This window comes from Talpa occidentalis, unplaced genomic scaffold, assembly GCF_014898055.3.
Source record: "Talpa occidentalis isolate TD23 unplaced genomic scaffold, MPIMG_talOcc4v2.1 talOcc4.7, whole genome shotgun sequence".
In the NCBI taxonomy this organism is placed as follows: domain Eukaryota; kingdom Metazoa; phylum Chordata; class Mammalia; order Eulipotyphla; family Talpidae; genus Talpa; species Talpa occidentalis.
In genome coordinates, this window is record NW_023605083.1 from 37,334,052 (window position 1) to 37,361,946 (window position 27,895).

General features: G+C 40.2%; 1 protein-coding gene and 1 long non-coding RNA gene across 2 annotated transcripts in view; one reads left to right on the forward strand and one right to left on the reverse strand.

Annotated features, from left to right (window-relative positions):
• LOC129144804 (uncharacterized) overlaps positions 1–27,895 on the reverse strand; it is a 161,045-nt gene that overhangs the window by 84,966 nt on the left and 48,184 nt on the right. The window lies entirely within an intron of this gene.
• Positions 24,067–25,467, forward strand: TMEM215 (transmembrane protein 215). The gene has a single exon (XM_037492808.2). It carries the CDS (start codon positions 24,468–24,470, stop codon positions 25,173–25,175), a length of 708 nt encoding a protein of 235 aa, XP_037348705.1. The 5' UTR covers positions 24,067–24,467; the 3' UTR covers positions 25,176–25,467.

Here is a 27,895-nt window from a genome sequence, read left to right on the forward strand (position 1 = left end):
CAGGCCTTCCCCAGGTGTGTGACATTGTCATTGGATTATTTTAGTTAAGGTGAATCAAGGTATTGCAGGCTTACTACAAACTTTTTAATACTCCCTTGACTACCTAGAAGAATGAAAATTGGGCTGTTACCTAAATTTAGGATTTTTACCAAAAATAATTTTCTATAAGGCAAGGAAAATATCTAATTACAGAGTATCTGGTCTGTATCATATGGATGTAAGTTTCCTTATTAAATTTTTCTATGCTTTCCAACTTTTCTATATTAAATACATTGATTTTAGAACCATTAAAACTTTATCCAGTAAAAATAAGACACCTTCCATGAAAAAAGGGATTCCAGTAACCCCTGAAGTCCCCTTGACTGGCTTCCCTTTGTCATTTAGGTTCTTTTCATTGTAGCTACCAGAAGTTAATTTCTGGAGTACAAGGTATCCCAGGCTTTTCAGAATAGACCCTGATAAAAATTAAATCAAAGCCACTTGAATTAGTTCTGGGACATGAAGAGTATTGCCAAGCTCTTGACTTTGGTGCTCAAATGGGAACTGTCAGTCAGAGAGGGACAGGGGCAGGAGGGACAGACAGTGATGAATGGAGGTGTCTTGCAGTCTCTCTACTTTGAATCACAAGATACCAAGAAATTGGCAGTGTGGGCTTTTTCTGCAGGTCATCTACAAATGTTCCTCTCCGCTGATTAAAGTCATAATTAGAGGAGGTTAAGACTTGTGGGAAGTTATAGAGGAGGAGGAAGGCAACTATAAACCAATAAATTAAGATCTTGGACATGAGCATCCATCTTACTGCATGACCTTGTATAAGTTACTTAACCTCTTCCTGCTTAGTTTCCTCATCTCTAAAATGGGGACATGATAGTGCTACCCCACAGAGTTGTCGTGAGTTTTAAATGAGATAATTTGTTAACTGCTTAGCAGAGGGCCCTGCTCATCCAATGAGTAAATGACAGTTATTACCATAGCCAGTCTGCAAGAAACAGGTCCCCATGTCACAGCAGAGGCGTAGGTAGGGCCTGCTGCGGACCAGCATTCTCCTAAAAGCTTTCCATATATGGACTATTTAATATTGCATCTAATCCTCACAATACCTGGGAATTAGCTATTAACTATCCCCACTTACAGAGAGGAAAAACAAAGGAAAATCTGAAGTGTGTAATGTGCCCATGGCCACAGAGTTCCTAAATAGCAGAGCAAATCTTCCCCATGCAAGTCTCTTACTACAAGCTTATTCAAGCCCTAATTCTCAGTGCTCTCTACTATCTGAATGTGCTCCTGAGATGGTTAAACTACTTCACTCTAAAAGCCTCCGTGACTTAGCTCACCACCATCCTTCAAATAATACGTTGGGTGAAGAAATTAGAGATGGGCATTTTCCCCAAGGTTTACAGCAACTCTGATTATAAAAAAAAGTTTTTATTATAGTTACTCTTTTTCCTGGTCCCTTATTTAGGTTTTCTAGATTCCTGCTATGAGTGAGACTATCTGGTATTTTTCTTTTTCTTTCTGGCTTATTTCGCTGAGCATGATCCCTTCCAGCGCCATCCATGTTGCTGCAAATTGCATGTGTTTATCTTTTTTGAATGCTGAGTAATATTCCATGGTGTATATGTGCCACATCTTCTTGATCCAGTCATCTATTTTGGGGCATTTGGGTTGTTTCCATAGCTTACTTATTGCAAATAGTGCTGCTATAAACATAGGGGGAGGAGGGAGTAAGATCAAAAGAAGGGGGGTGGGAATTGTATGGGGACTATAACCAACATGAAAATGCAGACTGTAAGGGCCAGGACATGGACACAGTGCAGGTTTTCTGATCCCATGCAGACCAGGTAAAGGAGGAGTCAGAGTCCTCAGTAGTTTTGCAGGCTTTTTATTTGGGGTTCACCAGGCATATGGCAGGCAGGGGTGCTGGCTGGGGGGCTGGGAGGCTGGCAGGCCTCCCAGCCCCCAGCAAGTCTTTACTCTATCTGGGCTCTCTGGCGTTGGTTCTGCTGCTTCTCGGCTTCTCTTTTGGCTTTGGCTTCGGCTGCGGCTGCTGCTGCGGCTGCTGCTACTGGTGCTGCTGGCATCCCCCCGTGACTCCGCCCTTAAAAAAAGCACAGTCTTAGCTCAGCTGAATCCCATCTACCTATGCCCACACCCTATTCCAGGTGCCCGCCATCAGGCATGCATTCAGGACAAAGATCCATCATCTATCCTGATGGCGGAAGGGCAGAAAAGCCTGATATTTTCTTTACCCTACACAGACATTGTACAAAAATGAAAAATGATGTAAAAATATATAAAATTAATTAAAATTTAAAAAAATGCCCACCCAATGAAAGTATGAATCTTAAAAACAAAACCATGTTTAACCTGTAAGGACTGTCATTTCCCCCAATTCACTCACTCAACCACAAACACATCCTCAAATCCCTAGAGTATCTGTTGCAATGGCTCAGGGAATTCAGGTGGGATCTTCTGGGTTGTGGTTTCCTCCAAGGAGCAGGTGTTTCACATTAGAACCAATAGGCTTCAAGTTGCACAAGCAGTGAGTCTAAGGTCTTTTGCTAATAATGCAGTGAGTAATTTGAGCTCCCCCTGGGTTATTATTCATAGCAAGATATTGACTTGACTTAGAGTCTCAAAAGTACTTGACTGATCTGAATTAATTAAGCCCCAAAAGCCTTGGGAGAGAAGAGAAAACCTGGGAGGAAAAACAGAAGGATGGAAAGTGTTGTCTCATACCAAGATGAACCTCCCCAGTGGTCTCATAATATTAATGCAAGTGAACCTCACTCCCACAGTCAGTGAAACCCCAGGGCAGTTCACAGGTCATTTGCAGCAACAGCAATTGCCATCGACAGTGATTAAAATACAGAATCATAAAATACTTAGAGCTCAAAAAGTCCTTAGAGATCATTCGGCACAACCCCTCAATTGAAGGCTGAAAAAGTCAGCAGCTTGGATGAGTGAGAAGTAAAAGGAGACTGCCAACCCTCGGGACTGTTTCCAGGCTGCTAGTGATGAATTAGCTGGGACCCTTGACGGCTGCTCCCTGCAGCAGGAGGGCCTGTTCCAACTTCTCCCAGGTCCAGGGGGCCCAAGACTTCCAGGTGCTTCACAGAGCTCCCTAAAAAGCTACAGTTAAGCACAGACTACTTTGCAACTGAGTGTTCTGCCTATGTTTTCTTCTATGTATTTTAAGGCTTCAGATCTTACCTCCAAGATTTTAATCCATTTTTAATTGATTTTTGTGTATGATATGAGATAGTGGTCGATTGATGATAAAAATTGTCCTTCATAAAATGGGGCCAGAAGGAATATACCATGACATCATAAAGGCCATATGACAAACCCACAGCTAATATCAAACTCAGAGGTGGAAAGCAAGCTTTTCCTTAAACATCAGGTACAAGACAAGGATGTCCACCATCACCACTACTATTCAACATGAAGGAATCCAAATTGAAAAATAAGTAAAGCTATCACTATTTGTAGATGGCATGATCATATACATAGAAAAACCTGAAGATTCCACTAAAAACTATTGAAAACAATAAATCAGTACAGTGAAGTGGCAAATTGCAAAAACAGTTGGGTTTTTATAAGCCCCACAAACAACAAATTAGAAGAGAAAGAGATAGAAATCAAGGGGGAAAAACTCATTTACATGGCACCAAAAAAGAATTAAATACCTAGCAATGAAGGCCCTGTATGACAGAAACTATAAGACATTATTAAAATAAATAGAAGACATAAAGAAATGGAAAGATAGCCCTTGCTCATGGAAGAATTAGCATTGTAAAAAATTATCTTACCCCCAAAAAATTTACAAATTCATTGCATTCCTATCAAAATTCCAATGGCCTTCTTCAAGGATAGAGTGCACACATTACTGAAATTTGATGTACTCAAAAAAGACCCCAAATAGCCAGAGTAATCCTGACTAAAAAGAACAGAGATATCAGGTCCCCATATTTCAAAATATCCACAAAGCAATAGTAACCAAAACTGCATAGTCTGGGGGTAAAAACAGACACACGGATCAATAGAAAAGAATTAAGAGGCCAGAAATAAGTCCAACCCCTATCTGGACAGCTGACCTTGACAAAGGAGCCATGAATATACAATGAAGAAAGGAATGTCTCTTCAACAAATGGTTTTGGGAAAGCTGGACAGCCACATGCAAAACAAAACTAGAATATGAACTTTTAAAAGGTTTCTTACATAATCTGCCAAATTTTCCCCCAGAGAAATGGTGTCAGAATAGGTTACCACAAGATTTCTGAGGTGGATCATTAATGACTTCAAATAGTTTCATTCAGCTTCATTTCAATAGAAGCTAATAGCCTAGTCAAATGCCAAATGGTACATTTACCAGAAGGCTGAAGAGGCTGGACAACTTTCTCTACGTTGCGATAGTTTTGAAGAAATGAGGACAGGGCACCACAGGATGCACTAAGACAGAAGCACTAAGCACTATTCCTTTATCATGCATCCTAATTTTGGTGAATATGTTATTTTCTTTCTGGAAATTTCCAGTTTGGGATGGTGAATATTTCTGCATGATGAAATTATGGGCTATTATTCTTTATTTTGCTTTATTTGTGTTTTCTAATTTTTTACAATGTCCATTTAATTCTAGTTTGTTACAATGTCCATTTGTTAACCTGGGCGCTGTTGACATTTTAGTTCAGATAATTCTTTGTTATGAAGGGCTGTCCTATGTGGCATAGGACATTTAGCAGCATTGCCAGCCTCCACCAACTAGATGCCAGCAGCACCCACCTGCTGTGCAACCAAAAATGTCCAAATAGCTCCTGAGGTGAAATTGTCCCTATTTGAGAATCACTATACTAGTATAATAGACAATACTAAGTATATAGAGCAACATGATATATATATATATATATATATATATATATATGCAACATAGAATGTTGCTAATTCTTTTCAACAGTCCTCTGAGTTGCACACTATTTTTATGTTCATTTTACCTATAAGGTAGCTGAGAACACAGAGGTTGGATGACATGTCCAAAGTCACACAGCTAGAAAGTACAGAAGCCCAGACTGGAACCACTCAACTTTGTAACTGACTAAATGAATAATCATTTTTCTGCAGCTGCCTTTTATTGCAGGTGTTTTTAAAGACTCTTTGAAACCATTTAATTTTTCCAGCAAATCATTCAAACACATATAATGAACAGCCATATATTAATCATCTGAGTTTGATGATTATCAAGATTTTACCATATTTGATTCATTTGTCCCCTCCTTGTCTTCTCCCCTTCTCTCTGTCCCTCCCTTCCTATTATATAATTTTATTCCCTATACAGTTATAAAAAATATGGATATTTTATTATATAGCCATAATGCTTATCACATCTAATAAAAACGAACAATTCTTTGCTATTGATCCATAGTCAAATGTCCCTGATTATCTCAAAAACATTGTTTCAAGTCTTGAAAATATCCGGCTTAGGACACTGACTAAGAAGATGAAGCAGTGCTTCCCAGCATATTATAAATCCTAAAGGGAAAAAAGAACTAATCACACAAGTGCATTTCATGGGAAATCTATGTGGCTGGGGCTGAAAATGAAAGGAAAGCACACAACCCACAGTAACAATAAAAATCCTATTGCTGGTTTTGGGATATGAGTCCTGATGTGACAAGAAACAGGTTGATTGTTAAGGTTAATTTTAATAACAGCAGGGAGCTGGGGCTAGCCTTTGGAGTTCCTCTACTCAGCTTTCTCAGTGTATATTTATGATTTCATTTTGGTGCTTGTTGACTACTTCCATTAGCCCATAAAAACCCTGACTCTTTCTTTCTGTTGCCTTTGAAACACAGAGGAAATTCTTCATGAGTCTGTGGTTAACTACTGGCCTCCAAGGGGGTGAAGACAGCATAAATTGGTGTTACTTTATTTGAGGGCATCAAATTGAAGACTGAGCAGGATTCTTTGAAGATGAATAGGAATGACTATTAACTTGTCACACACACCGCCTCCTGCTGTAGTGAGTTAGGGTCAATAAGTGGAATGCTCCTTGTATTAGTTTCCTGTGGTTGCTCTAACAAATTACCATATACTTGGTGACCTAAAACAGTCTACATTTATTCTCTTACAGTGATGGAGGTCAGAAATCCAAAAGCAATTTGGAGCCAAAATGTAGGTGTTGGCAGGGCCTAACTTTTAAGGAAGAATCATTTTCTTGCCTTTTCAGTTTTGAAAGCTGCAGTCCTTGCATTCCTTGGCTCGTGGCCCCTTCTTTCATTCTCAAAGCCAGGCAGTGGTGGTTTGTTTGGTATGACCCACCTGACGGTCACATCACCCTCTGATTCTAAGTCAAATTTCCCTCTCATTCCCTTTTACAATGACTCCTGTGATTACATTTAGAGCCAACCAGGAAAATCTGAGGTAATCTCCTCGTCTTACCATCCTTAACTTAATCACACCCACAAAATAGCTTCTGCAATATAAAAGAGCCTTCATGGGTTTAGGGATTAGGACATGGATATCTTTGGGGGCCTTTCAACCTATCACATACCTCTTCAGAACAACTCATTCCAAAAGTAAACACCATTACTATTCCGAGTCTTGTACATGTATTTTTCATTTCACCATCACAACGATCCTTCAAGCTAGGCAAGGTTTGAGGCAGATGGATAAGTGCATGTAGTTTATTTGGGACGTGATCCTGGAGGGGGCGGGAAGTGAGACAGGAGGGGAAGGGAACTAATTCAGGGCATGGAATCAATCTGGTTACCACTATGGGGAAGTGGTGCTCAATCTCCTGGAGATGCTAAGAGACAGTAGTGACCTCAGTTATTCAAACCAAGGGCTGAAGAAGCTGACCTTATCCACTGAGTCCTCATGCACTCTTGATTGAGGGCAGCAATGAGGACATTAACTCTCCGGTACTTTCAGCTTTCCCTACCCTTGAGGTCAGTGTTCCCCTGAGATCACAAGATGACGTCAGTCAGAATCACAGGTGTTCTTAGGAAGCAGCATAAATAGGGGGAGGTGAATGCCTGGAGTGGGGGAAAGGTGTCTGGGGTACACCTACAGTGTCTTCAGGGATTCCCATTTACCAGTGAGACTCATTTATTCTTTCACCAAACAGGTATTGTCTGCCAGACAGCACATCAGGTGCTGGGGTTCACAAATAAGAAATTCTCTTGCACTCGTGGAACTTAAACATGTACAAATATGTTAAGAGACAAATTATCAGATACTATGGTAAGCGCTGTGCCGAAACTAAGTGTCTGAGCCTGGCACATATAATGGCGTGTGATCAAAATTGATTTTTAAAAGAAAGTATTACATAGCACAAAACACTTCTGTCTGGAAGACAAATGTCCCTCTCCCTCATTATAGCCAGATACCCAGATGAAGGATTGAAATGTTGGGTAAAATGACGAATGACTGAACAAAGCAAACATTACCAACCTGTGAATAGCAAAATTAGAATAATTCTCATCTTATGACTCCTAAGACAGCATTCCTACTACCCTCCACAGGGAGATGAGACTTAGCAACAAATGCAATGCTCAGGACATAGTAGATACTCAGTGCCCTTGTGATATGGAAACATTTGATTGACCACAAGAAAGGAAAGTATAATGAATCACAGAAAAAGTAAGGGGCATTTCTTAAGGAGAAAGCTTAGAATTTGAGTGAAATTTTTGCTGTTGGAAAATTAAATGGTCTGGATTTTTTTTTCCAGATTCTGTTAGTTTCTTCTCCCCTGTTTGGTGTCCTCAAACTGAAAACACCAGAGGAAGAGGCTGTACTACTACTACTAATGGGATTACACTACTGGAATGGTCAACTACACTAATTCTACTAATGGGTCTGTCAACTGATGAATGGCGTAGGGAAACTGATCATATTTACCAAACCTGAAGAGATACATAACTATAACCCAGCAACTCCTCTCCTTGACATAAACAACAGAATGTTCCACACAACACTTTTTATAATAGTTCAAAAATGGAGATGACATATCTACCCATCAATTGCAAAATGGACAATAACATTGTAATTAATACAATGAGAAATGAAGGAACTATTGTTACATGACACAACATGTAAGAATCCCACAAACATAACACTGAACCAAAAATGCCAGACCAAAGACTACTTTTTAGACAGTGTCTTGCCAAGTCATGTGGGAGCATAAGGGCAAAAGGAATAATCAGCAAAACTGACTGTGATGGTCAATTCTATATGTCAACTTGAATAGGTCATGGTACCCAGATTTTCAGTGAAACATTATTCCAGATGTTTCCTTGAAGGTATATTTCTAGATGATATTAACATTTTTAAATCAGCAGCTTTTCAGTAAAGGCATCATCATATAGGAATGGTTCCATAAATTATAACTATAGTGAGAATTTAACAGACTGTGTCTAAAAAGTACCTCTTGAATGAAATATGACATGTAGCTAGGAAAATATATATACCAAAATGATCCATCTCCCTTTGCCTGAAATTATACAAACTCAGTGGTCATCAATGACAGTTAGTAGATTTTAGCCTCCCATGGATTTGCTCCTGGAGATAGGTCATTCCTTGTGCAATGTGCAAGGTTGACATACACAAAAAGAGACTATGTGGGCTGAGAGCAGGATCTAGGTCTCCAGTGTTCTCAGAAAGCCCACACTTTAGCCAAAACCAGAGCAAAAATGATGAACTTATGTAACAAAAACAAAGCCTCCTACACATCTTTTTAAGAATTTACGTGTCATATATGACAAACACATAGCCAACATCATACTCAATGGAGAAAGACTGAAAGCTTTTCCTCTAAGATCTGGTACAAGACAAGGATGTCCTCTTTTACCACTACAATTCAATACAGTAGAAGTCCTGACTAGAGCAATCAAGCAATAGAAAGACATAAAAGGAACCCAAATTGGGAAAGAAGAAATAAAACTCACTATGTACAGATGGCATGATAATATATGTAGAAAACCCTAAAGACTCCACTAAATAACTACTTGAAATAATGTATCAATTCCGTAAAATGGTAGGATACAAATTCGATTTTCAAAAATCTGCTGCATTTATATATACAAAGAATGAGTTAGAAGAGAAATAAGTTTAAAAAATCCCATTCACAACTGCAGCAAAATAATTAAATATCTAGGAGTAAACTTAGCAAAGGAAATGCAATAATAACTATGGGACATTAAATGAAGACACATAAAAAATGGAAATCTATTTCCTGCTCATGGACTGGAAGAATTAACATTGTTTAAATGGCCACCCTCAGCCTCCCCTGGTGGCGCAGCAGTTGAATGCTCTGCAGCACCGGTTCATTCCCCAGCCACCGGCGAGGGTCCCACCAAAAAAAAAAAAAAAATGGCCACCCTACTAACAAGGCAATATATAGATTTAATGCAATCCCTATCAAGACTACATGGCATTCTTCAAAGCAATAGAACAAACAATACTGGAATTCATATGAAACCACAAAAGACCCCCAAATAGTCAAAATAATCCCAATAAAAAAGAGGAAAATGGTATCACATGCTCAGATGTCAAACTACACTACAAAGCTATAGTAACCAAAACAGTGTGGCAGTGGAACAAAAGCAGGCACACAGTCCAATGGAATACAATTGAGAGTCCAGAAATAAACCCTTTCATCTACAGACAGTTAATGTAAGACAAAGGAGCCAAGAGTATGCACTGGAGAAAGGAGAGTCTCTTCAACAAATAGTATTGGGAAAACTGGACAACCATATGCAAAAGAATGAAACTAGGCCATCTTTTTACACCTTATACAAAAATTAACTCAAAAAGGATGAAATACATGGATGTAAGGCCCAAAATTATAAAGCATATTTAAGAAAAAAATAGGCAAAACACACATTATTGGCTTCAGATGTGTCTTTGGGAATTCATCTCCAACAGTAATAAAAACAAAAGCTAATATCAACAAATGGTATTACATCAAACTGAAAATCTTCTGCACAGTAAAATTAACTATCAGTAAAACAAAAATATGCTTTACTGAATGGGAGAAAATATTTACACATCATATATCTGAAAAAGCACAGATATCCAAAAAGTATAAGAATTCATGCAACTCAACAAAAAGAAAACAATTAATCCAATCAACAAATGGGCAGAAGAGCTAAATAGACACTTTTCCAAAAAATACATATAGAGGGCCAACAGGAACATCAAAGATGCACATCACCAATTACCAGGGAAACACAAATCAAAACTGCAATGAGACACCTCCTCACCTGTGAGAATGGCCTATATCAAAAACAAACAAAAAAAAAACACAAGTATTGGCCAGGAGGTGTAGGAAAAGAAAGACTTGTACACCATCGGTGGGACTGTAGACCAGTCCATCACCTATGGAAGTTTCCCAAAATATTAAATATGGTTCCACCATGCAATCCAGTAATTCCAGTCCTAGGTATCTACCCAAAGAATGTAAAAATTCTAAGGGATATGTGTATTCCTGTGTTCACTGCAGCTCTATTTCCAATAACCAAGTTATAGAAACAACCTAAATGTTGAAGGGCTGAAGAGTGGATTAAAAAAATGTGGTATATATATTCACAATGGAATACTATTCAGCTATAAAAAAAAGATTAACTCTTGTCATTTGCAACCATACGGAGAGGATAAAGCTAAGAGAAATAACTCAGAGAAAAATGAATACAGGATGATTTCACTTACATGTGGAATATAGAGAAACAAAACAAATGGTCAGGCAAAACCAAACCAATAACAAACCCTTGACATCTGATTACAAAACTGAGGCAACCAGAAGGGGAATGTAGTAGGGTGGGAGAAGGGAAGTAAGAGGGCCCAATGTAACATGGCGGGATATTATTGGGGTTTAGGGGTGGGCAAGATATGAAAACATACATTTGTAGAGGTTTGAATTTATAATCTCTAAAAAACACAGTGTTGCTGGTTAAATGGGCATGTTCTTTGCTTGAAAAGTCATTCATATGTACCTTAGTGATTTGTGCTCATTTTTCTATGTATATGCTACTTCAATAAAAATGCAAAAATTATACTAGTGCTTTCTATGTCCAACTGAATCATCTCTCCCAAATTAGTAGCAAAAACTTAAATTCACTGTAAGTTTATGTTCTGGGCATCACTTTCAGAGAAATGCCTATCCTAATTATGATACTTTGGATTCAAGGAGGAAAAATATCATTCAAATTAACTCCAAATAAGGAGGCATTATTAAAAGGATACTGGGAAATCTCACTACACTGCAGGGCAGTGCTGGCCTCTGTGAGAATCTGGATGGTGGAATCTTTGAGGAATCCCCAATAAATGGCACAGCCCTTTCCCAGGTGATGCTGAAGATACTGAGATATAAAGCAAAGGTGTGGCCTCCAAAAGCTAAAATACAACCTTTGTTACTGATGGAGATCAGGCTGGAGGATGGCTCTCAGTCTGCTACCTAAGCATACTGGCTCATTCTGACTTCATAACACAACTGATTTACCCACTCATATTAATCTGTTCAGGCTGCTATAACACAATACCATAGATCATGATACCATTACTGGGTAGCTTATAAACAACAGAAATTTATTGTTCACAGCTCTGGGAAGTAGAATGTTAAAATCAAGGCACTGGCAGATTCAGTGGTAAGGGCCCACTTTCTGGTTCATAGATGACTTGTCCTCACATGGTGGAAGACAGGAGAGATTAGGGAAACCTCAGTGACCTTTAAAAAAGGGCACTAATTATATTCACAAGGATTTCACATTCATGACCTGATCACTTCTTAATATTATGACATCGAGGGTTAGAAATTCAACATATGATTTTGAGGGGAACACAAACATTTTGCCCATTCCAAGCATGCTTGACCTCCAGAACTCACCTCCCCTGTGAAGGAACAGACTTGAATTCCTGTTCCTGTGTCAGTTCACTTCTAGCCAAACATGCTCAGTTATTCTTTCCAAATTTACCAGGAAGATAAGTACTCACTTCCCCATGAGTAGAGAAAAGCCAACCTCATATTAGGAAAAAATCCCTCATTATGGAAACCAGTAGTAGCCAAAAAGCTGTTTTTCTCTTATGCTGAGATTTGGAAATGGCGACCCTTCAAGGACTGAGGTTATCACTTTCTCTCATGTGTGGGTGTGCAGTCATTTCAACCACGCTCAGCGCATTTACTTTGTCCCCCTCATTTTCCTCTTTCTCTTTCACCTCACTATTCCACTTGGCTTCTGAAGTTCACACATTTGCCCTCAGAGTATACCAAGTCCAGATTTATAGAAGAATCTGAATGGCCAACAGTCAATCAAGTCATCCAACAACTCAATCAAGAAAGCTTAATGATACCAATAAACTCACAGGAGGCTGTGAGTATGAAAGGCATGAAATCTAGAAAGTCATGTCATCAGTTACAAGGGGAAATGCTACTTTCTAGTGACTCAACTACTCATGTCTATGGAAATTTGAATTGATGATAAGAAATTATTTACAATTTTTAGGTGGAATAATAGTTTTTGGTTAAGTGATATGTCTTGAGGTTTATAATTTACTTTAAAATAATTCAGGATGAGGGGCCTCCCTGGTGGTGCAAGGGGTTAAGTCTCAGCACTATGAAGCTAACCCACATGGCGCAGCAGACCTCTCCTGTCTTACCTGCTGCTCCCCTCAGCTGTGTATTTCAATAAATCCTCCTGTTTTGCTCCTCACTTTGTCCCTGGTGAATCCTCTCACCCTCCACACTGCCAGCCTATACCCCAGTTCTTGTATGCATAAATAAATAAAATAAATCTTAAAAAAAATTCAGGATGAAAAATGAAGTATAAAAATGAATGGAAGTAATCATTTTGGAAAAACGTTTGGCAGTTTCTCACAATTAGAGTTATCATATGACCTAGCAATACACATTTCAAATGAAGGCAAATACACACACAAAAACATATACATAGATGTTCATAGGATTATTTGTATTGGCCAAAAAGTTGAAACAACTCAAATGCCCACCAACTAATAAATAAACAAAATATGGTATACAATGGAATAGTGTTTGGCAATAAAAAGCACTAATACACGCCAAAACATGGGCAAATCTCAAAAACCTTATATTCAATGAAACAGGCCAGACACAGAAGAACACATATTACATGATTTCCATTTGTATAAAATATTCAGAAAAGGCAAATCTATACAGAAAGTAGACTAGTGGTTGTCTAGGACAGACGGTGGGAATTAAAAGTGACTATAAATGGGCACCAGGTTTCTTTTTGGGATGATGGAAATGTTCTAAAATCAGATTGCGGTGAGGGTTACACAACTATGTAAATACACTAAAATCTTTGAATTGCATACTTGAAATGGGTAAACTGTATAGCATGTGAATTATATCTCAACAAAGTCATTTTAAACAAGGAAGTGGGGAGGGAGAGAGGGACATTGGCCCTGATGGTCATAGTCTTCACAATACTAGAAAGTATGAGAAGTCAAAATCACACACATAGTGTGTGTGTGTGTGTGTGTGTGTGTGTGAGAGAGAGAGAGAGAGAGAGAGAGACAGAGAGAGAGAGAGAGAGAGAGAGAGAGAGAGAGAGAGAGAGAGAGATTGAGAACTGAAAGTTCTTTAAAGGTTTTAGATGCAGGGGCCTCCCTGGTGGCTAGGGGTAAGTCTCAGTGCTATCACACTATCCCCATTGCCTCTGCAGCTTGAGTTCAATACTGGCCAGGGAGCTACCCACATGGTGCAGCAGACCTCTCCTGTCTCACCCACTGCTCCCCTCAGCAGTGTGTTTCAGTAGATCTGCCTGTTCTGCTCCCCACTCTGTCTCTGGTGAATCCTCTTACCCCCCACACCTCTGACCTATACCCCACTTCTTGTATGCATAAACAAATAATCTTTTTAAAAAATATTTTAGATGTAGGAGATTCTAAAACCTGATAAAACAACCCATCCCTATAGTCACCATCTTTCCTCTGACAACAGCACTGGATATATACAGCAAATATCTGATCTGTTGGATCTTTCTTGTCTTTGGTTCGTGGTGAATAACCCTTTCTAGTTATATACTTTGTGTGTAAAGGATGAAATATGATAGGATTTGCTGGTATTTTTTCCTTAACAATATATACAAACTGTCCTAAATATGATTTTTAGTGTTTTCAAAACTCTTCATTCACAAATAGTTGGAAAAACTCTTGGACCTCCTGCAAATGAATATTCTTTCATTGCATATGAATTTCTTAACATCCAAAAAGTAGTCTTATTTCTGAAGTTTAGGGGAAATCATCACTCTTAGGTTCATGTAGCATTTATATTATGCTGAGGTATAGCGTTAGTAGGGGGTTCTGGTAAATTATGTGTATTTTATCATCAATTAGATCTCATTAACTTCCTTTGTTTCAGAGATTTTTGTTCTTTTGATGATATCCTTCCTGTTTTCCTTCCTGTGGTGAAATTAATCTAAAAAATATACTCTCAAATATATCTCTAATCCTTTTCCTAGGTTTTGGGAGCCTGAGGTAGGAGAGGTATGTGTATTTGGTCCACAATCTTCATCTATTCTGCAATCTATTTATCATGACTGTATAATATACCAGTGTATTGATGTAACATCATTTATATAATAATTTCATATTTTTCATATTAAAATTAACATTATGGATAACAACTATACATATATAAATCTTAGCATATAATTCTGATTGTTTCTAAACAAAAGTTAATGCATGTTGAATAAAACAGTAAAATGAGGTGATGGCCTCTGGATTTTCGTAAATATGGATTTTATCAAAAGAGTGAACATGTCAGTGTACTATATTTAATCTAAGGACAAAAGAATAAGAAAACCAGATCAACCTTTGGTTTAGAGATCAAACCACGTCAGAATTCTCTATTTCAAACCCTTCATGATTCCTAACAGTCCATTTTCAGATCCTTTATTCCCTTGCTGAAAATCTGATACAGAATCAAAAGAAAGACAATATGGAGAAAGATCTAAGTTGTTGAATAAGCTCAGTCCAGGAGACCAAAGGGATGTTTTGTGGGAACCACTCAAATTCCTCAGACTTTCATCTTTAGAACCATTAGTTTAACACTTTTCTTTGCACCAGCTTTATCTTTTAGTTTAAGAAAGGTTTGTGAAAATTCTGGGCTTCCTTTTCACTTTGTACTGTGGCCTGCACAATCTAATGAACTCTAATGAGCTACAAGAGATTTTAAACTCTGTTAACTCAGCATTGGAAAAACAATTGAAGCTACTTTACATCTCTGGAGGCTCCAAGTGGAATATGGAAAGTTAGAGGTGCAAATGTAGCCTTTAGTGAAGGTCTTAGTTACCTTCCTAGAGGTAGAGAAGCGGGAGGCACAGAAGATATGTGAACACACCCTGGTTCGGTTCATAGGAGACTCTTAATATGTTAAATAATTGAGTCAGAGTAAAAACCAGTTTAGTAAAGTAGCAGGATACAAAATCAACACACAAAAGTCTTTCTATATACAGTCAATCTGGAAAAGAAAAAAAATCAAGAAAATCATCCCCTTTATAATTAAAAAATATATACTTAGGAATAATTAAATACTTGGGAATAATTAAATTATTTATTAAATTAAATAAATAATATTTATATACAAAGAAAATTATAAAACACTGTCAAAAGAAATAGAAGAAGAAAAAAGAAATGGGAAGACATCCCCTGCTCATGGATTGGAAGAATGAACATTATTAAAGTGGCCATCCTACCGAAAGCAATTTACAGATTCAATGGTATGCCAATAAAAATCTCAATTGTATTCTTCAAAGAAATAGAACAAATATTGATGAAATTCATATGGAACCACAAAAAAAAAACATGGATAACCAAAGCCCTACTGACAAAAACAAAGGAGAATGGAGGTATCACACTTTCAAACTATACTACAAAGCCATAATAATTAAAACAGTATGGTACTGGAACAAAAACAGACACACAGACCAATGGAACCAGAAATAAAGCCACACTTATATGGACAACTAATTTTTGGCAAAGGAGCAAAGAATATGCAATGGAAATGGACAGTTTGTTCAATAAGTGGTGCTGGGAAAACTGGACAACCACATGCAAAAGAATGAAACTAGACCACTACCTCTCACTGTACACAAAAAATCAACTCAAAAGGTATAAAAGAACTGGACATAAGACCTGAAACCATAAAATATATGCAAGAAAATATAGGAAAAACACTACAAGACATACATCTCAGTTACATCTTTAGAGACTCATCCCCCAAAGCAAAGAAAGTCAAGGAAAAGATAAGCAGCTCGTATTATATCAAAAAGCTTCTGTACAGCAAAAGAGACATTAACCAAAACAGAAAGTCACCCCACTGATTGGGAAAAAATTATTGCACTCCATACAACTGATAAGGGACTGACCATAAAGATATACAAAGAACTCAAATGATTCAAAAAAATGAAGTAAACAATCCAGTCAAGAAATGGGCAGAAGAAATCAACAAGTAACTATAAACCAGAGTCACACTATGCGGGGGGGGGGGAAGTAGGATCAAAACAAGGGGGGTAGGAATTGTATGGGGATTATAAACATGATGAAAATGCATACATTGTGCAAAAATAATGTAAAATATATATATTGTGAACCTAGAAATTCTTTTGCTTCCAGAAGGTTGGCTATGACCCTCCCTTATTCAGTTATTGTCATCCCCAACGGTGTGCCAGTTGGTGAAGCTGTGTGATATGCATTCTATGCCTTGAAATAAGTAAATGCTGCTTAATTTACTCAGATAATACCTGTGTCTATTCTTTTCATCAATACTTACATATTATTGACATTTTTCAATAGAATGGTCATGCGAAAGGTATGAGCTTTTCAAGGTTCTTGACATGTCTGGACAGATTTTTATATGTGAGTGTTCATCTCAGTGAAACACCCCTAGTAAGAAACTCTTTGGCTTCCAAAAGGTTGGATATGACCCTTCCTTACTCAGATATATTTATGAATTTCATGGATAAAATGGTAATCATTTTATCATTCAGATTTACAAATCATACATCTATCCAGGAAAAATGTTAAGAGAGCTCCTAAAAAAATTTTCTCTTGATCTCACAACCCCATCTCTATCACCGCCTTTCCTTGTTCTCCTTAACAGCAAAACTCTTTATCGCTATTCTTGACCTCCAATTCCTCTTCTCCTTTTCTCTGTTGGACTCATTTCAATACAGCTTTCACCCCACCCACTGCATCAGAATTGCTCTTGTACAGATAACCAATGAACTCCATGCTGCTAAGACCAGGGATCACTTTTTAGTCCTCTTCATACTTGATCTATCAACAAAACTGAAGTAATAACTCTTTTTCATGAAATGCGTTCCTCTTTTGGTTTCTTGAACATCCCTTCATTTTCTCACCTCTCTGGTTACTCCTTCATAGCTTCTTTTGTTGGTTCCTCCTCATCTGCCTGGCATCAAAATGTTCATGTTTCTTCATTCATAGTACTTGAATTTGTCTAACCTATCATTGCTTGCTCCCTATGATATCTCATTAGTCCCAGAACTATAAATGCTAACCATGTCCCAACAGCTCCCAAATTCATATCTTCAGCCCAGACTTCTGCAAACGCCAGACCCACACACCAACTCTACAAATATCTCCACTTTGACCTGGCAAGTAAATATGTCTGAGCCAAGTTCCTGACTTCCCACCTCAAAGTCCAAATCTTGAATCACCCTTGTTTACTCTTGCACCTAACATCCCAATTCTATTAACAAATACTGTCAGCTTTACATTAAAATATATGCAGAATCTGAAGCTGGAAGTGATTAGGCTAAGCAAAATAAGTGAGAAGGGAAAAGATAAAGATGACGCAGTTTCACTTATATGTGAACACGGAGAAACCAAACAAAGGTCAGGAAAATGACAAAACTTGCAAGTTGACCATAGATCTGAGGCATACAGTGTGTGTTTGTGGGGTCAAAACAGTGGAGGGACTGTGAGCACAAGGGAGCACAAGGGACTGTGGTGATGGATCACAGGGGCTATGGTGGTGGTAGAATTATGGGGACTACACCTAAGGGGAGAAATCAAATACTGCCCAAAAATTAACAATATAAGAAAATATACATATATATATTCAGAATCTGACTCATTCTTGCCACACTCATAACTACCTTACTAGTCCAAGCCACCATCATTGTTCACCTGGATAGTTACAACAAGCAACCCAACTAGTACCCCTGCTTCTCCTCTCTACCCACCCTATATCTCTTAAGACATGAGTTGGGTCTTGCCCCTCTTTTCCCCAAACCATCCAATCTGGCTTGTCTCTAACATTTACAATGTTCCAGGCAAGAGTGAAATGATTGCTGCCTTTCTCTTCCCACCCCTGGTTCTGTTCTAAACCAAGGAGGGGCTGACCTGCACAGTACAGACACCCCATCTTGCACGTCTGAGTTTTATCCATACTCAAAACACAATGGTCCCCTGACCATCCCACATGCCCACAAATCTGCAATTTGGTCACTTATTGGGGGATGGACCTAATGAAGAGCTGTACATGAACCCTGGAAGCAAGTAGAGGACTGCTTGGGTAGGGCACTCTGGGGTCCCAGTAATCACATGGTCTAGAAAGGGGAAAAGGTCTCCAGGTGAGACACATACTTTGGGAGATTATTTGGCCTATATGGAGAGGCACAGATGGCAGAGACAGAGAGAAGCTGCTAAAGTGAAGACTCAACACAGGGCCTCTGTTTGCCTGGGTCCAATGGACTGCAAATGTCTCTGGCTTTATCAGCCTGAATCCACAGTAAAGGTAACATAGGGCAGGGCTGCAGCTAACCAGTGGCAGGAATGTAGTAAGAGGACATAGTCTTTGGGATGTGGAAGTCCGCTGCTGCCACAGCATAAGTGACTCTAGACTCTAGCCTAACACATTACACTTGCTGTGCAAATGTGAGTTCTATAACAGCAGACCATGTCTTAAAATTTGACATTTATATGCAGCACTTAGCACTGTGTCAAGCATATAGAATGAATACTCAAGTAATACTGAGAGGATACACTCTGTCTATATCTCATCTGCACACTAAAGGGAGTTAGAGAAGATATTTTATAAGTTATCTTCATATTCCAGCATTTCATGATTTCTGTAATTTCAGAAATAAAAGGTTCTGTGCTTCCTTTTTAAACACCCACATTCCAAAGCCTCATTACAATCTGAACTTCCTTTCTCTGTTGATGAAAAGCTTTTGTACATGCCTGTATATGCTCACAGCATTGCAAGAACTGTTTAGGGTTTCAAAAATCCTAGTGCAATCAGCCTGCACAGAAGAGAAATTAAATAGTAAAAATGCCTTTTCTGTCTCTAAATAGTGTGACCCTGAGTGATGGCTCCCACCCCACCCACTTTTGCCACTGATTTGGGTAAGTATACCTGCTGTTCAAAGACCATGTGAAATCACCTCGAAGAAGAAACTGCTCTGATAATGAGGCTTATAATTAAACAGTAATTGAAGTTTCCTGTGGTTTTATGCATGGGTCTTATCTAACACCTAAGTAGATGAACCGCACAACTTAAATGTCAGAATGGAATTAGATGCTTGTACAAGTGAGAGGAGGTCTCTGTTCAGCAATGTTGCTTCTTTAGGATCCAACTTGATTCCCAGCACTATTGTCAGAGCATCTGCACAACACTGACATCGGCTTGCACCTGCAGATCTGAGCGCCAGAGGACCATGGTCTAGCAGAGCTGACTCCTCATTCAAAACCCTTGTTTCACAGGAAATTGAAGCCCAGAGAGATAAAGTGACATGTCTCCGCCGCAGGTAGAAGAGGCAGGATCAAGGGACTTTGGAGGTAAGACTATGAGGACTTGGGGTACTTTTTGGAGGGTTGCTAGGGAGAGAAAAGAATAGAGGATAATGGCAAAGTTACTCACTTGGGCAAATGGGAAGTACCATGGACAAATGAGAAAGAGCAAGTTTGAAGGAAACACGACGAGCTCAGTTTGGGTGATCTTGAGTGGAGGTGTCTGTATGCCATACAGATAGACGTCAGGCGGACAATTAGATGTCATAAATTTGAGTCTGAGTGATAAGGTGAAGAATAAAGAGAGAAACACCACCCATGCAGCTGGTGTTTGAAACTGTTATAAAATAAGAAGGGAGAGAAGAGAAAACAGAAACATAGCCAGCAGAATATCAGCACTGAGGTGCTTTGTTAAAAATAAAACTAAATGGCACATATTAAAAAAACTAGCAACAACAAATGCTGGCGAGGGTGTGGAGAAAAAGGAACTCTCCTGCACTGTTGGTGGGAGTGCAAACTGGTCCAACCACTATGGAGAGCTGTGTGGAGATTTCTGGACCTACTAAACATAGAGCTTCCTTATGATCCAGCAATTCCACTCCTAGGTATTTACCCAAAGGACACAGAAACATCAATTCCAAAGAGCACCTGCACCCCTATGTTTATAGCAGCACTGTTTACAATAGCTAAGCTTTGGAAACAACCCAAATGCCCAAAAATAGATGACTGGATTGAGAAGATGTGGTACATATACAACATGGAATATTACTCAGCATTCAAAAAAGATAAACACATGCAGTTTGCAGCAACATGGATGGAGCTGGAAGGGATCATGCTCAGCGAAATAAGCCAGAAAGAAAAAGAAAAATACCGGATGGTCTTACTCATAGCAGGAATCTAGAAAACTTAAATAAGGGACCAGGAAAATGAATAACTGTAAGAAAGTAAAAATCACAATCAACAAACAACTATGAATCAGAGACACTCTATGAGGGGTGGGGGGGGGGAGGGGAGGGATTGGGGTCAAAATAAGGGGGTTGCAATTGTATAGGGAATATAAAAATAGAATTAAAAAAATAAAAATAAGAAAAATTAAAACTAAAATAAATAAAATAAATAAAACTAAAGAGTTTACAATGTAGCCTACAAATGAGTGGCCAGAGAGCTGGAGGGAAACTGTGCTAGAATGGTGTTCGTGAAGGCAAGGGAGACTCTTACCTTCAATGAGGTAAGAGTGTTCAATAGTCCTGGCACAGGTTGCTAGTCACTTCCCTAATATCCACTCTTCCCTTTATCATAGCTGATAAAACCCTAATTCTTTTTTAGAGCGGCAATAAATCTGCTCCCAAAAACAAACAAGAAAGCCCTAATTTTCCAGGTTTCCTTGCATCTAGAGTGGCAAATATGACATCCTTTTGGCCAATTAGATATAAGCAGGTATTTAGTTACTTGATGGGGCTGCTGAGGAAACTATTTTCCTGATGTAAATGGTCAAATAGTTGGCATCTCACTCTCGCCCTGTGCCCCTTCCTTCTGAAACTATGCTTCTAGGCCCAGAGGCACTGCTGCTAGCTCATCTGCGTGAGTATAAGACAAGCACAGTAGGTGATGGGATAAAATTAAGACTTTGAGTCCTGACAAAGGATGAGAGACTTAGGGAAGGGGAGGGTCCACCTTCACTCAGGCCACCATCTCCCTTCTTTCAACCCAAGACACATGATTCCACCCTTAAACATCCTTCAAAATCCCCTTTTTTTTTCACCACCTCATAGGCAGAATCTTCAGGCCCATGTCAGTCTTGCCTGGTGTACTGAGCTGGCTCCCCACACTTACCCCTCCAACCTGTGTTCTAACCTGCTTTACCGTCTGTCGAAGATGGAATCCTTGTGTGTTGGTCCCTGCTTAAAATATATCCATGGTTCTTCATTGCCTTACGGATAAAGTCAAAGGCCTTTACCCCCCACAGGATTGGCTTATGTTTTACATTGATCATCACATACTACGCAAGTATACATTTGAACACATTTTGCATTGTGTCAAGCATATCACATTTATTCAGTCCTCACAATGATTTCTCACGTATTTGGTGTCAATATTCTCATTTTAGAGATGGGCCAATTGATTCTCAGAGGGGTTAAATCACTTGCCTAAGGATATGCAGCTGGTTTAACTGAGGTAAGCCTGGATATCCACATTCTTTCCACCATTTTTAAAAAAGATTTATTTATTTATGCATACAAGAACTGGAGTATAGGACAGAGGTGCGGGGGTGAGAGGATTCACCAGAGACAGCTGGAAACAGAACAGGCAGACTGACTGAAATACACTGCTGAGGGGAGCAGCGGGCGAGACAGGAGAGGTCTGCTGCACCATGTGGGTTGCTCTCTGGCTGGCCAGGGATCGAACTCATGCTGCAGAGGCTGCGGATTGCTTCCTAGTGTGGTGCTTAACCCCTTGCACCACCAGGGAAGCCAACTTTCCACCATGCTTTCTTGACGTAAAAAAATGTAACGCCAAGTGCCAGCTCCAACTTGTCCCCCACTATTCCCTCCCTACCTACCCTAAATGCCCCAAACCGGCAGCCTTATTAAAGAACCACAGCCAAAGTCAGTCTTGGCCCTCCCGTCAGACGAATTTACCACGGGTCGCCGTGGGAAGGAGCCAGATTCTTCACACCAATATCACAAGGAAGGAGAGCATCGCCCAAAGTCGGAGCTGCATGGTGGGCAGGTGGGCTGGTCGGCCCTGAAGGCGAGCAGTCTCCTTCACCACCCCGCTCCTCACCCGACCCCTTGGGTCAAGGCGTCTCCTCCTCTCTGGCTGGATGTTGGGTGCGAAGTGCCAGAATGGGGGATCAGGGATTCAGGGAGCGAAAGCCCTTAACCCTTGACACAGCCGTCCTGGCTGGCGCACCACGTTGCAGTGGGATCCAAGCTCCAAGGCCACCTCCTCCAGGTGGAACACCGGGGCAGGGAGAGGAGAGGAAGGACTCTGGTGACTCTTCCAAAGCCGGAGCAAGACCCTACCCACCGAGTGCAAACTGGTCCAACCACTATGGAGAGCTGTGTGGAGATTTCTGGACCTACTAAACATAGAGCTTCCATATGATCCAGCAATTCCACTCCTAGGTATTTACCCAAAGGACACAGAAACATCAATTCCAAAGAGCACCTGCACTCCTATGTTTATAGCAGCACTGTTTACAATAGCTAAGCTTTGGAAACAACCCAAATGCCCAAAAATAGATGACTGGATCAAGAAGATGTGGTACATATACACCATGGAATATTACTCAGCAATCAAAAAAGATAAACACATGCAATTTGCAGCAACATGGGTGGAGCTGGAAGGGATCATGCTCAGTGAAATAAGCCAAAAAGAAAAAGAAAAATACCGGATGGTCTCACTCATAGCAGGAATCTAGAAAACTTAAATAAGGGACCAGGAAAATGAATATAAGAAAGTGAAAATCAAAATCAACAAAAAACTATGAACCAGAGACACTTTTTGGGGGCGGGGGGGAAAGGATTGGGGTCAGAATTGGGCGTTTGCAATTGTATGGGGGAATATAAAAATAAAATTTAATATTTAAAAAAAAAATAATAAATAAATAAAAGTGTATACATATATAAATATAAAAAAAAAAAAAAAAAAAAAAAAGACCCTACCCACCCCTCACCACTCACTCGCCCCGGGCACTGATCCTCTGCGCGCAGATAGTGCAGCCTGCCCTACTCCGGGCGCGCTTTTGCGCACCCGCGTTCGCCCAGCGCCTGGGCTGCGCCAAGTGCAGCCTTTTGAGCCCCGAGAGCTTCAGGCTGAGAGAAGGGCTAGCCGGTAACCTTCTGGGGGTTGCTGTCATTTAAATCGCGTCACCCAGGGTCCCGGCACCTCTGGCTCTTGGAGCCTGAACTCACAACCCGTGGGCAAACGGATTGGAGTCGTGTCTACCTCGAGCGGCAGCCTCGCGCCCCAGACCCTCCCCGGGCACGCAGGCGGGCTGGGCAGCCCTGCTCGGCTCGTCCTGGCAGCGGCGGAATGAACCCTGACGGTTTTAAACACCCCCACCAGGCCCCTGGGCAGCTTCCCGCCCGGATGGTCTCTCCGCTCCGGGGTCTGACCCCCCTCGCGCCCCCGCGCGTCCTGCTTTGTTTCTGAGCCTGCTCTGAAAGTGATGTAACGAGGCCAGGCTCGCGCGCCGCTTTCCCTCTTTCCAGACTAAGTCCTCCCTCCGGCACCCTGTGCTCCGCGCGCACAGTCGGGCGCTGGGCTGCGCCCTGGCTCTGCGTCCAGACCGCTGGCACTAACGGGCACTGCTGGAAAAGACTCGCGTCCACGGCGCACCTCCTGGAAGTGGACCCAGCGGGGACGGCCAGCTTTTCCTTCCATAAAAACCGAGGGGACAGACAGTTGCTGTGGAGGTTTCTAAGGAGACTCAGATTGGCTTCTTTCCTGTTCCTTGGAGACGGCAGGAACCCTCAGGTACCCCAGTGTGTGGATATTTATATGAGAGACAGGGGTTGCAAGAGAGAGAGAAGAGAAGTGGCACAGGGACAGAGAGAGAGAGTCAGCGAGTAAGAAAGAGTTGGTTGGTGGGAAACTGACTTGGCTTTTTAGTTTTACCTCACTGGACCCCTGCTCCCTGACCCACAAGCAGCCCCCCACCCTGGATGGAGTAAAAGATGCGGCCTGATGACATTAACCCGAGGACTGGACTGGTGGTGGCTCTCGTCAGTGTCTTCCTGGTCTTTGGCTTCATGTTCACCGTGTCTGGGATGAAAGGAGAGACTCTGGGGAATATCCCACTCCTGGCCATCGGGCCAGCCATCTGCCTGCCGGGCATTGCGGCCATTGCCCTGGCCAGGAAAACCGAGGGATGCACCAAGTGGCCTGAGAACGAGCTGCTGTGGGTCCGCAAGCTGCCCTGCTTCCGGAAACCCAAGGACAAGGAGGTGGTAGAACTGCTGAGGACCCCTTCGGACCTGGAGTCAGGCAAGGGGAGCTCCGATGAGCTGGCTAAGCAGGCCGGCCTCAGGGGCAAGCCGCTCCCCCAGGGGCAGAGTGAGGTACCAATGGCCAGCTCCATCACCACCTCCACACCCACGGAGGAAGGAGAATGCCAGAGTCCAGTCCAGAGCGGGCATCGGGAAGAGACATCCAGATACCTGGACGGCTACTGTCCCTCGGGCAGTTCCCTTGCCTACAGTGCCTTGGATGCCAAGTGCTCAGCCTGGGACAGGTCCGAGTGCCCTGAGCCTGAGGACAGCATCTTCTTTGTGCCCCAGGACAGTATCATCGTTTGCTCCTACAAGCAGAAAAGCCCCTATGACAGATACTGTTGTTACATCAATCAGAGCCAAGGCAGGTGGGACCATGAGACAATAGTCTAGGCTTTGCATCCAAGAGTCTCGGTGTTGATAGAAACAGGACTACACTCAGCTCCCAATGGAAGGAGACTGTCCTGCTCCAACAGCCTTCACACTGTTAGAAAAGGACTGGTATGTGATGGGTGTGCAAACCTCCAATGTCCGAGAGCCATGTAAATAGGCATGATGGGGACCTATTTTAGGGAAAAGTGACAAGGGTTAAGGACACTGGAAGAGGAAGAGGGTAAGAGAGGAAGCAGTTCCAACTGCTTTTTAAATCATGTTGGATCTTTTGTCAAATAACCGTAAAAGTGCTCCCCAGCACCAGCTGGAAGCAGATTCATCTAAAGTGAACTGCAGATACCAGACGTGAAATGATACATGAGCTCTCCTTAGGGAAATGAGCTGCTTTAGGTCTGAAGAAATTGAAAGAAAAAACATTTTACTGCTTCATTATATGAAATGATTCTTGATTGGTGAAAAATTGCTCAAACTTAGTTTTTGCTGAAGGAAAAAAAATCAAGGTAGAATATCCACATCTCTCCTTAAGTGGAATGGTTTTGGGAGGAAGCGGGGTTATTGGCAGTTGAATAATGTAGTCGAATTTTATGGTCTTATCCTCTGTCAAGATCAGGGATTTTAAACGAAGTAAAATAAGTATGACCAGCTTTGAGAACACTTGAAATTTTTAGATGGCTATGTTACTTCTTAAAGTCTCATTTCAATTGACTTAATGAGTCTTTATCTGGAGTGTTTTTAACATTGACTATCATTCATGCATAATTTCCTCATCAGGTGCAAAATGACTTGATAGAATATTTTCATAGCTCAGAATTTGTTTTCATCAAATCATAATGGACTTTACATGTTACAAGTGTCTGTAACATTTTGGGGAGACATGTGCTGGTAATTATTATTTCTATATGCCTTTTAAAATCTGAAGTCTATGAAGTTTTGAACTTTATGCAGGATTTACATGAAATGCAGTAGTTAAATTTCTGGAAATGTCATTATTTGTACATCTATTCAGTACTCCCCTCAAACTGTACATGCCAGTGAAACAAGAGTGATTCTGCCAGATTTAACTAAAATCCAGTTTTTATTAAGTTCACCTGATTCACGAACATTACATGACTAAGATTTATTTAGTTCATATTTAATTTTTTCCTGCTAAGGAAAAGCATCACAATGGGATCCTAAGATGTATTTCCTATTCACTGGGTGAATTGTAATAGATAAAAAGACAACCAGAATAGTATTTGATTCCTATTGAAAAGAAATATTAAATTATATTTCATCTTGAAGATCAGGATAATTTGGCATCCTTTAAAGAATAATAATTTATGTTTAATGATGAGATAGCTTCAACTACTTTCTCCCAGAAGGGGAACTGAGGACAAAAATTTGGGGCATATTCCTTTTGTATATTTCAGGTCCAGCTCGGCAATTCTTTAAATGTAGTAATTATTCTGCCTCGAGAGTTAGCTCTTCAAAAAATCAATTTTTAAATCAAGTTCAACATAAAGAGTATGTAATGATTTTTTAGTAGGACTTAAATATTGGAAAATGAGATATGTGATCCTAAGCATATTTTATCATCTCATACCTCAGTTCCCTGAATGGGGAGAAGTAGAACTGACTTGCACTAGATTATTTCTATCATTCATTCTCAGTTTGAATGTTCTATGGCACTATGTCAAAGGCATTTTATATATTGCCAGGAAATGAGTTATAACAAAATGCATGCCAAAGTTATGCAATTCATGATAACAATTATGCGACATGGATTGAATTCTTGCTACTACTCAAAAGAATTTTGTAGATGTATGAAAGCAGGTTTGTTTTATTACCAAATATTATTTATACCATTAAAATACATTTCTGGGAATAAAATGAAAATGTTAACAGAAAAATATTCTTGAGAAGAAAATGTTAAATATTGGTATAATGCCCAAATATTTTAATACATATCCTTGCACTAAATATAATTTACTTTGGATTTGGGGTGGGGTGGGGGTTGCAGGAGAAGGGGGAATAGTATCCTCAAATCATAATACCTCTTAATAATTCTCATGCATTTTTGAAAGTGAGAAATGAAAATTCTATGAGGATAAGAAATAAAAACTTCTTCAAATTTATGTGCCACTGTGGACATTTTTAGAGGCAAGGAGACAGTAAGACCTCAGAGAAGAATGTTCACAGAGATGCAGCAAACCTTACACAGGGTCTGAGAAGAGATGCTTATAGTATAAGGCATGGTTTGGGGTTAGGAAAAATTAATTTCTGATTTCTTGGAACTAGCTCAAACTCCTTTATAACACACACACACACACACACACACACACACACACACACTTCCAAACCCAATGTCAACTACTAGTTTAGAGACAGAAGGTATTTCATCACAGTTTCAAGTTCTGTTTCAGAAGAAACTTCAGGCTTCTTCTACCATCCACCTACTTAAGATGCTTAAGGCATCTAAGAATGCATTTGATGGAACTTTCTCTACTGCTAAAGTAATGGAACTTTCTCCACTGCTAAATAAATGTTCAGCTGGGAGACTTAACTTTGTTTGACCAGAAAAATAAAATGTGTGATTGTGTGTCTGGGTTTTTCTTAATATTGTATATTAAGCAAGGAAATGATATATATCCTTGCTTATAATATCAAGCTAGGAAACCTAGTGGCACAAATTCACACTTATTAAGTAGCATTCAGTAAAATGGTCATTCTTTTTAGCAGAG

Bases quoted from the DNA above. Each gene is read 5' to 3' on its own strand.
- TMEM215 (XM_037492808.2), top strand. From the start codon at position 24,468: ATGCGGCCTGATGACATTAACCCGAGGACTGGACTGGTGGTGGCTCTC.